Source organism: Monocercomonoides exilis, assembly GCF_001643675.1.
Source record: "Monocercomonoides exilis strain PA203 chromosome Unknown scaffold56-565389, whole genome shotgun sequence".
Taxonomy (NCBI): Eukaryota; Preaxostyla; order Oxymonadida; family Polymastigidae; genus Monocercomonoides; species Monocercomonoides exilis.
In genome coordinates this window covers 182,053-192,584 of record NW_027150601.1, presented here as the reverse complement: position 1 = coordinate 192,584, position 10,532 = coordinate 182,053, and the positions used below count along the sequence as shown (strand labels likewise).

At 37.5% G+C, this 10,532-nt stretch overlaps 4 protein-coding genes across 4 annotated transcripts; 2 read left to right on the top strand and 2 right to left on the bottom strand.

The window, feature by feature from the left end:
- Positions 1-1,641: 1,641 nt before the first annotated feature.
- MONOS_9196c2 (uncharacterized protein) lies at positions 1,642-2,043 on the bottom strand (the record flags this gene model as incomplete). Its single annotated transcript, XM_067879671.1, has 1 exon — positions 1,642-2,043. The coding sequence occupies one exon, from the start codon at positions 2,041-2,043 to the stop codon at positions 1,642-1,644; it is 402 nt and encodes a 133-aa protein (XP_067720084.1).
- Positions 2,044-3,359: 1,316 nt separating this feature from the next.
- On the bottom strand, positions 3,360-3,839 carry MONOS_9195c2 (uncharacterized protein; the record flags this gene model as incomplete). The annotated part of the gene is made up of 1 exon (XM_067879669.1): positions 3,360-3,839. The coding sequence occupies one exon, from the start codon at positions 3,837-3,839 to the stop codon at positions 3,360-3,362; it is 480 nt and encodes a 159-aa protein (XP_067720083.1).
- A 2,446-nt stretch (positions 3,840-6,285) lies between these two features.
- On the top strand, positions 6,286-6,765 carry MONOS_9195c1 (uncharacterized protein; the record flags this gene model as incomplete). The annotated part of the gene is made up of 1 exon (XM_067879668.1): positions 6,286-6,765. One exon carries the CDS (start codon positions 6,286-6,288, stop codon positions 6,763-6,765), a length of 480 nt encoding a protein of 159 aa, XP_067720082.1.
- Positions 6,766-8,083: 1,318 nt separating this feature from the next.
- On the top strand, positions 8,084-8,485 carry MONOS_9196c1 (uncharacterized protein; the record flags this gene model as incomplete). Its single annotated transcript, XM_067879670.1, has 1 exon — positions 8,084-8,485. The coding sequence occupies one exon, from the start codon at positions 8,084-8,086 to the stop codon at positions 8,483-8,485; it is 402 nt and encodes a 133-aa protein (XP_067720081.1).
- Between the last annotated feature and the right edge of the window lie 2,047 nt (positions 8,486-10,532).

Here is a 10,532-nt window from a genome sequence, read left to right as displayed (position 1 = left end):
TGCACTAGTGGAATACTATATTCACAAACATCATCGTCGTTTTCAGAAACAGTTTCTTCTTTGAATTCATTAAATACTTCTGTTTACTCCAGTCAAGCAAGCAGCAACTTAATGAATAGACAAAAGAATGGGCTGAATGAATGTGTTTCTCGATGAAAAATAACAGCGAATAAACGATATCAGACCATGGTGGAAGGTTTTTTTGTTCATATCTTCGATTGAAAATACCAAAGCCAAAAAAGAAATGGAATTAAATGCGAGACCCACAAAATAACGAATTCCAGAAGAATGGTTTTTGACAGGATGAAACGGCTGTGGAAACAATGTGTGAACAAATATCGTCACGGGATGGATGATGCGAATTTTTATGAAGAAATTGCTGTACGGCTCACAAATCTCAATATTCAGTCGAACTACCTCACAGAAGATGATGGGAAGTTTGAGAAGAAATGACTTATTTTTAATCAAGATGAAGTGGAAAAGCAAACAAAAAAAAAAGGCGCGAATCAAACTTAATGTTCAGAGAGAAAATGAAAAGAAAACGAAAATCAATGCACGATGAAGAAATACATATGGAGAATTCAAAACAACGGAAAATTGCAAATGACGAGATCAATAAAGAAGCAGAAGGCAACAAAGAATAACTACTTAGCGATTTGCACTTTTTTTGTTCAGTTTTCCGAATTCTTGTTTCTTTTTTAAGTTTTTTGCCTTCCAGTTTTTCATCACTTTCACTACAAATAAAAATAACAAATAAAAAGTTGTTTCAGTTCAAAAATAAAATAACTCGGAAAGAAAGAAATACCAAACTATAGTTAGAGGTTTTGCAACGCAGTCCTATCTTTCCGATTTGTTCTGCTTATACAGATATTCAGCCTTATCTTTAACATGAAAATAACTTATTTCATTCTTAAACCTGTCATTAGTTGTCAAGCTGCTGCAAACCAAAATGGACGTCCATTTTTCGTTATGATATCTTATATCAATTTTGCTTCCAACAATAGATCTGATTCTGAAGTCTGTGATAGAACTCAACAAACCCCATGTACCACAGCGGAGTATGACCTCAACGGCTTCATTTCCCTCCTTCAAGATGCGTCTCTTACTCTCCTCAGCTCAACATTTGTCCCCAATCAAACTCTAACCTTCATCGCTTCTGATATAAAAATCACTGGCAATGGCACAGAATCAACTACAGTCGCCTCCAGTGGAATCCAACAACCGAATTCTTCTTCATCTCTCTCAACATCATCATTTTCATCATATTAATCATTTTCGTCATCAACATCTTCTTCACCAGATCCATCTGCCTCGTCTGCCCTCTTAACAGACACAGGGCTCCCTCACAGTCTCTGCAGTCGACATCGCTCACAACTCCACAAACTCCATCACCCCCATCCTCTTCCACCTTTCCGATAACTCCCCTTCCCTCAACCTCAACACAACCACCATCACCGAAACAACCTCATCTTCATCATCAATCACAACTCCCCTCTTCTTCATCACTGCTGGCTCCCTCGCCCTCAACCACACAACAATCACAAAACTCATCCTCAACAGCCAAAGCATCTTCCATCTCACCTCCCTCACAGCTCCTCTCATCCTCAACTCCTCCAACATCACTCACATCACCTCCACTGCTTACCCCGCCAGCTGTGTCCTCTCCTCTGCCACCTCCCCTGCCCTCTCCCTCTCCCTCGCCAACTGCACCATCACCAGCATCAACTCAGCTCCACAAAACCAACAGACAGCCACCAATGGCGGGTGCATCTCATTCTCCTCATCTGCCTCTGCCAACACATTTTCGGTGAGCAACACAAATTTCTCCACCTGCTGTGTGAGCGAGGATACAAGTTCTGGAGGAAGAGGCGGTGCTCTCATGATCGAGTACAAGGACGATTCAGAAGTGTCATCCACAACCTTTTCCATCACCAATATCGTGTTTTCAGCCAACAAGGCCAGTGTCGGAAGAGATATGTATTTTCTGTGTGAATCATTTGTTGCTTCTGTGAAAGAGCCCTTATTCGCCTTCATGGGAAACATCACTCAGAAAGACAATTCGATTGCTGGACATGACAGAACAGAGGCATTTGGCAACTGGAATGTCGATTTGTTTATATTTCTCAACGGGCATTCAGCTGACAATGAATATGTGGAAAGCATACTTGGCATCAAAGCAATGAATTTCTGGCTATAAAAGATGCCCTGCAAGAGGACACAAAACGCTATGAGTCTTCTGAAGAAGGTGCAGATCATAAGGCAGAAATCATTTTATCAGCTGACTTGTCGGTGAATTTATGTGCAAAAGAAGGCAAAGTCGAAGATATTTGAAGAGAAGGTACACAAAATAGAAGAAAACATCTCACATGTGCATTTGATGAAATCAACATTGCTTGTCGGATATTTATTCTCTTGTTTTTAAAGAATTTTCTGTTAAATATGTCTTTCCTCTGAATCAGTTTCCTTCATCCTTTCATCTTCCACATCTCGTTAAAGGCGTGTGACGTTGTGTCACCTGCCGAACCTATTTTTGAAGCCCATCCATTTCACAAAAGAACTGCTTCAATGTATTTTCTGTTTTCACAGCAAATGCTTCGGTTTCAAAATGTGAAAAGTCGGAACTGTCCTCCTTTTTTAATTTTGACATGCCAATCTGCTATTCTCCACAAAAAGTTTCTTTCATTTCGTTGTCTCATAATTTCAGCTGATATTCTGTGATTGAATAAAAAATTATCTGTGCTTCTGAATAGAAATGTGAGACGAGGGATGGAGCTGAATTTGGCTGGAGTTGAATAAAGTGGAAATATAAATATTTTTGTTGATCATCGAAGAAGGCGTTGAAGAAGAAGAAATAAAATGAAATGAATCCATATTGATGGCATTTCATTTCCAATATTATGAACGAAAATGTCAATCATTCAACGTTGATATATCGAGGCGAAGAAATGAGAATGATTTATTTTTTGTTCAGTTTATACGTGCTTAAGAATTGAATGGAATAAATGCATCAGAATGTCCATGGACTGATCCAATGCCATCGGAAAATTTACAGTTAAGAGGAAGCGGAAGAAGACAACGAAGAAGAAGAAAAGGAAGAAAAAGGAAGGACGATGATGATGATGATGACGACGACGATGATGATGATGATGAGGAGGAGGAGGAAGAGCAGGAAGAGGAGGAAGAGGAGGAGAAGGAGGAGGAGAAGGAGATGCAAATTGCTGGTTTGTTTGTGGAATCTGAACAACATTATAAAAAGCAGAAGAAGCAGAAGAAATATAAGAATTCTTTGTCAATTGACTTTTTATGCTTTTCCATCAACATCCGAAAGCGAAGGAGAAGAGATTCGATTGCTTAGAAAGTCAATATCTGGACTTAGAGGAAGAAGAGGAAGAAGAGGACGAAGAGGAAGAAGAGGATGAAGAAGAAGGAGGAAATTCGAGTGTATTGGTGGAAGGTTGAGGAGAAGAGGCTAAAGATCCAAAGCAAACAGCAAGAGGAGAGCGAGGTGATGTTAATGAAGAGAAGTTGGATGTTTGATAGAGAGAAGAAGGAAGAGAAGAAAAAGAAGAAGAAGGTGATAGAATATTGACAGGAAGAGAAGGAGAAGAATCTTTTGCAGAAGGGCGGCCGAGTGAATCGTGAGCAGACGATTCAGATGAAGCAACAGGAGTGGAAGGCAAAGAGGATGCTGTTGAATCAGATGATGTTGAAGAAGGACGTGGTTGTGAAGGTGAATGTGAAAGTGAAAGATGATTTGACGAAAGAAGAAGGCGAAACTTGTGCGATCTGAATGACCGGCGAAGGAGATGACTGAACAGAAGAAGAAGAAGAAGAAGCATAATCATTATCATTAACACCATTATTATCAATATCATAATCATCTGTCTTAAAAGACGATTCTGATGAATTCAATGAAGTATTTTTTGTTTCCTTCAGAGAAGATGTTCTTGCAACAGAATGAACAGGAAGTGAACACACATTCAGCTGTTCCAGTTGTTGTTGCTGTTGTTGTTCTTGTTGATTGGCTGAGAGTTCAGACAATTCATCAAAGACTGAAGAAAAAGAAGAAGGCGATTATGAAGTTAATGCTGAATGATCAGATTTCAACACAATGACTGCTTTCGTAATAAAATTCTTTCAACAGAAGATATGAAGAAAGAACGAAAGAAGAAGGGGCATCTGAGAGAAAATTGGAATGAAATGAGTTCAATTGTTCTCTTTGGACGAGCTGGGCGACAAAGGCGAGCAAGAATCATCTGAAGAAAATACAAACAAAATGAGCAGATTCCAATTTCATTACAGCCAACAGCGGCAACAGAAAGTAGTTTCATTGTGTGTTGCAACACAAGAATTTGTTGGCTATTCAAACAACAAATTCTCAAATTCAAAGAAGGTCTTCTTTCCATCAGCTAAGACAAAAAACTATCGTAGATGAAGAAATCGAAGGAGAATGAGAAGAAATCACATAAGCTGAAAAAATGCTGCTTGAAATGGATTGTCTCTGAGAATAACGTTCAACATAAAAAAATACTGTTTGCTGAAATGGAAAAAAGTTCAAATAATACATAAAAATAATAAGTTTTGCAAAGGTTAAATTATCTAAAAATTGCACACCTGCCATCTTTTTCGCAAATGGAGAAGATTGTTCAATCACTGATGCTGTCAATCTCCATTTCCACTCCTTCGCATCGCTTCTTTCTTTGTAGTCCTTTTTTCCCAATAAAAACTTATTTTTCAATGTTGCATCCACTTCCTTTTTCAAGAAAATAATATTTCTGCTATTTTGCCCGAATGCTGCCTTTTGTTTGCATTCTTCTTTGTTAAAAAAAGCTTTCTGTTTGAATCAATGAAAAAACAATAAATGTAATATTCGATCATGTTTCGAATTGTTTTGAAAAACACTTTTTTCATTTTTTTCTAAATAGCTTGTGACCCAAGATTTTATTCTAAATACTAGATATTTTACCATAACTATGTATTGTTTCGTAAAAAATAATGAATAATGAATACAAACAAGTTATTACGAATAGTTCAACTTGTTTGTCGAAACATCTATGTCGTTCCTGTAATTACTCATTCTTTCGATAAATATAATTTTTTTACTGATAAACCATGAAAAACCCGTAACAAGTCTGTCTTTCTGGTAAAAGCTTTATCAAACCCGGTTAAAGTATTTAGAATAAAATCTTGGGTCACAAGCTATTTAGAAAAAAATGAAAAAAGTGTTTTTCAAAACAATTCGAAACATGATCGAATATTACATTTATTGTTTTTTCATTGATTCAAACAGAAAGCTTTTTTTAACAAAGAAGAATGCAAACAAAAGGCAGCATTCGGGCAAAATAGCAGAAATATTATTTTCTTGAAAAAGGAAGTGGATGCAACATTGAAAAATAAGTTTTTATTGGGAAAAAAGGACTACAAAGAAAGAAGCGATGCGAAGGAGTGGAAATGGAGATTGACAGCATCAGTGATTGAACAATCTTCTCCATTTGCGAAAAAGATGGCAGGTGTGCAATTTTTAGATAATTTAACCTTTGCAAAACTTATTATTTTTATGTATTATTTGAACTTTTTTCCATTTCAGCAAACAGTATTTTTTTATGTTGAACGTTATTCTCAGAGACAATCCATTTCAAGCAGCATTTTTTCAGCTTATGTGATTTCTTCTCATTCTCCTTCGATTTCTTCATCTACGATAGTTTTTTGTCTTAGCTGATGGAAAGAAGACCTTCTTTGAATTTGAGAATTTGTTGTTTGAATAGCCAACAAATTCTTGTGTTGCAACACACAATGAAACTACTTTCTGTTGCCGCTGTTGGCTGTAATGAAATTGGAATCTGCTCATTTTGTTTGTATTTTCTTCAGATGATTCTTGCTCGCCTTTGTCGCCCAGCTCGTCCAAAGAGAACAATTGAACTCATTTCATTCCAATTTTCTCTCAGATGCCCCTTCTTCTTTCGTTCTTTCTTCATATCTTCTGTTGAAAGAATTTTATTACGAAAGCAGTCATTGTGTTGAAATCTGATCATTCAGCATTAACTTCATAATCGCCTTCTTCTTTTTCTTCAGTCTTTGATGAATTGTCTGAACTCTCAGCCAATCAACAAGAACAACAACAGCAACAACAACTGGAACAGCTGAATGTGTGTTCACTTCCTGTTCATTCTGTTGCAAGAACATCTTCTCTGAAGGAAACAAAAAATACTTCATTGAATTCATCAGAATCGTCTTTTAAGACAGATGATTATGATATTGATAATAATGGTGTTAATGATAATGATTATGCTTCTTCTTCTTCTTCTTCTGTTCAGTCATCTCCTTCGCCGGTCATTCAGATCGCACAAGTTTCGCCTTCTTCTTTCGTCAAATCATCTTTCACTTTCACATTCACCTTCACAACCACGTCCTTCTTCAACATCATCTGATTCAACAGCATCCTCTTTGCCTTCCACTCCTGTTGCTTCATCTGAATCGTCTGCTCACGATTCACTCGGCCGCCCTTCTGCAAAAGATTCTTCTCCTTCTCTTCCTGTCAATATTCTATCACCTTCTTCTTCTTTTTCTTCTCTTCCTTCTTCTCTCTATCAAACATCCAACTTCTCTTCATTAACATCACCTCGCTCTCCTCTTGCTGTTTGCTTTGGATCTTTAGCCTCTTCTCCTCAACCTTCCACCAATACACTCGAATTTCCTCCTTCTTCTTCATCCTCTTCTTCCTCTTCGTCCTCTTCTTCCTCTTCTTCCTCTAAGTCCAGATATTGACTTTCTAAGCAATCGAATCTCTTCTCCTTCGCTTTCGGATGTTGATGGAAAAGCATAAAAAAGTCAATTGACAAAGAATTCTTATATTTCTTCTGCTTCTTCTGCTTTTTATAATGTTGTTCAGATTCCACAAACAAACCAGCAATTTGCATCTCCTTCTCCTCCTCCTTCTCCTCCTCTTCCTCCTCTTCCTGCTCTTCCTCCTCCTCCTCATCATCATCATCATCGTCGTCGTCATCATCATCATCATCGTCCTTCCTTTTTCTTCCTTTTCTTCTTCTTCGTTGTCTTCTTCCGCTTCCTCTTAACTGTAAATTTTCCGATGGCATTGGATCAGTCCATGGACATTCTGATGCATTTATTCCATTCAATTCTTAAGCACGTATAAACTGAACAAAAAATAAATCATTCTCATTTCTTCGCCTCGATATATCAACGTTGAATGATTGACATTTTCGTTCATAATATTGGAAATGAAATGCCATCAATATGGATTCATTTCATTTTATTTCTTCTTCTTCAACGCCTTCTTCGATGATCAACAAAAATATTTATATTTCCACTTTATTCAACTCCAGCCAAATTCAGCTCCATCCCTCGTCTCACATTTCTATTCAGAAGCACAGATAATTTTTTATTCAATCACAGAATATCAGCTGAAATTATGAGACAACGAAATGAAAGAAACTTTTTGTGGAGAATAGCAGATTGGCATGTCAAAATTAAAAAAAGGAGGACAGTTCCGACTTTTCACATTTTGAAACCGAAGCATTTGCTGTGAAAACAGAAAATACATTGAAGCAGTTCTTTTGTGAAATGGATGGGCTTCAAAAATAGGTTCGGCAGGTGACACAACGTCACACGCCTTTAACGAGATGTGGAAGATGAAAGGATGAAGGAAACTGATTCAGAGGAAAGACATATTTAACAGAAAATTCTTTAAAAACAAGAGAATAAATATCCGACAAGCAATGTTGATTTCATCAAATGCACATGTGAGATGTTTTCTTCTATTTTGTGTACCTTCTCTTCAAATATCTTCGACTTTGCCTTCTTTTGCACATAAATTCACCGACAAGTCAGCTGATAAAATGATTTCTGCCTTATGATCTGCACCTTCTTCAGAAGACTCATAGCGTTTTGTGTCCTCTTGCAGGGCATCTTTTATAGCCAGAAATTCATTGCTTTGATGCCAAGTATGCTTTCCACATATTCATTGTCAGCTGAATGCCCGTTGAGAAATATAAACAAATCGACATTCCAGTTGCCAAATGCCTCTGTTCTGTCATGTCCAGCAATCGAATTGTCTTTCTGAGTGATGTTTCCCATGAAGGCGAATAAGGGCTCTTTCACAGAAGCAACAAATGATTCACACAGAAAATACATATCTCTTCCGACACTGGCCTTGTTGGCTGAAAACACGATATTGGTGATGGAAAAGGTTGTGGATGACACTTCTGAATCGTCCTTGTACTCGATCATGAGAGCACCGCCTCTTCCTCCAGAACTTGTATCCTCGCTCACACAGCAGGTGGAGAAATTTGTGTTGCTCACCGAAAATGTGTTGGCAGAGGCAGATGAGGAGAATGAGATGCACCCGCCATTGGTGGCTGTCTGTTGGTTTTGTGGAGCTGAGTTGATGCTGGTGATGGTGCAGTTGGCGAGGGAGAGGGAGAGGGCAGGGGAGGTGGCAGAGGAGAGGACACAGCTGGCGGGGTAAGCAGTGGAGGTGATGTGAGTGATGTTGGAGGAGTTGAGGATGAGAGGAGCTGTGAGGGAGGTGAGATGGAAGATGCTTTGGCTGTTGAGGATGAGTTTTGTGATTGTTGTGTGGTTGAGGGCGAGGGAGCCAGCAGTGATGAAGAAGAGGGGAGTTGTGATTGATGATGAAGATGAGGTTGTTTCGGTGATGGTGGTTGTGTTGAGGTTGAGGGAAGGGGAGTTATCGGAAAGGTGGAAGAGGATGGGGGTGATGGAGTTTGTGGAGTTGTGAGCGATGTCGACTGCAGAGACTGTGAGGGAGCCCTGTGTCTGTTAAGAGGGCAGACGAGGCAGATGGATCTGGTGAAGAAGATGTTGATGACGAAAATGATTAATATGATGAAAATGATGATGTTGAGAGAGATGAAGAAGAATTCGGTTGTTGGATTCCACTGGAGGCGACTGTAGTTGATTCTGTGCCATTGCCAGTGATTTTTATATCAGAAGCGATGAAGGTTAGAGTTTGATTGGGGACAAATGTTGAGCTGAGGAGAGTAAGAGACGCATCTTGAAGGAGGGAAATGAAGCCGTTGAGGTCATACTCCGCTGTGGTACATGGGGTTTGTTGAGTTCTATCACAGACTTCAGAATCAGATCTATTGTTGGAAGCAAAATTGATATAAGATATCATAACGAAAAATGGACGTCCATTTTGGTTTGCAGCAGCTTGACAACTAATGACAGGTTTAAGAATGAAATAAGTTATTTTCATGTTAAAGATAAGGCTGAATATCTGTATAAGCAGAACAAATCGGAAAGATAGGACTGCGTTGCAAAACCTCTAACTATAGTTTGGTATTTCTTTCTTTCCGAGTTATTTTATTTTTGAACTGAAACAACTTTTTATTTGTTATTTTTATTTGTAGTGAAAGTGATGAAAAACTGGAAGGCAAAAAACTTAAAAAAGAAACAAGAATTCGGAAAACTGAACAAAAAAAGTGCAAATCGCTAAGTAGTTATTCTTTGTTGCCTTCTGCTTCTTTATTGATCTCGTCATTTGCAATTTTCCGTTGTTTTGAATTCTCCATATGTATTTCTTCATCGTGCATTGATTTTCGTTTTCTTTTCATTTTCTCTCTGAACATTAAGTTTGATTCGCGCCTTTTTTTTTTGTTTGCTTTTCCACTTCATCTTGATTAAAAATAAGTCATTTCTTCTCAAACTTCCCATCATCTTCTGTGAGGTAGTTCGACTGAATATTGAGATTTGTGAGCCGTACAGCAATTTCTTCATAAAAATTCGCATCATCCATCCCGTGACGATATTTGTTCACACATTGTTTCCACAGCCGTTTCATCCTGTCAAAAACCATTCTTCTGGAATTCGTTATTTTGTGGGTCTCGCATTTAATTCCATTTCTTTTTTGGCTTTGGTATTTTCAATCGAAGATATGAACAAAAAAACCTTCCACCATGGTCTGATATCGTTTATTCGCTGTTATTTTTCATCGAGAAACACATTCATTCAGCCCATTCTTTTGTCTATTCATTAAGTTGCTGCTTGCTTGACTGGAGTAAACAGAAGTATTTAATGAATTCAAAGAAGAAACTGTTTCTGAAAACGACGATGATGTTTGTGAATATAGTATTCCACTAGTGCAATTTTCATGTTGAATGTCTGCATTTCTAACTTGGGAGCTTCAACTATCAGTTTTTGTGTTTCAATATGAAAAATAAATTCACAAATTAAAAAAATAAAAATTATGTTTTGTTTTTCGTTCACAAAAAATGATGCATACATAATAAAAGGATCAACGAACGTTAAATAACTCATCTTTGATAAAAATTTATCAGTCTAATAAATTGGAACACAAGTGTCTCAAAATACATTCAAATTTTGTTTCCTTTTAAATATAAAATCTTTGTCTGAAAGAATGGGTTTTTTTCGTAACAAGTGTAATTTATCCGTTACAAGTCTTGATTTTTCGTAACAACTAAGCATTTTGCTAAATACAGATAGTTGCCGTAAAATATCTACTTTAACCGGGTTTGATAAAGCTTTTACCA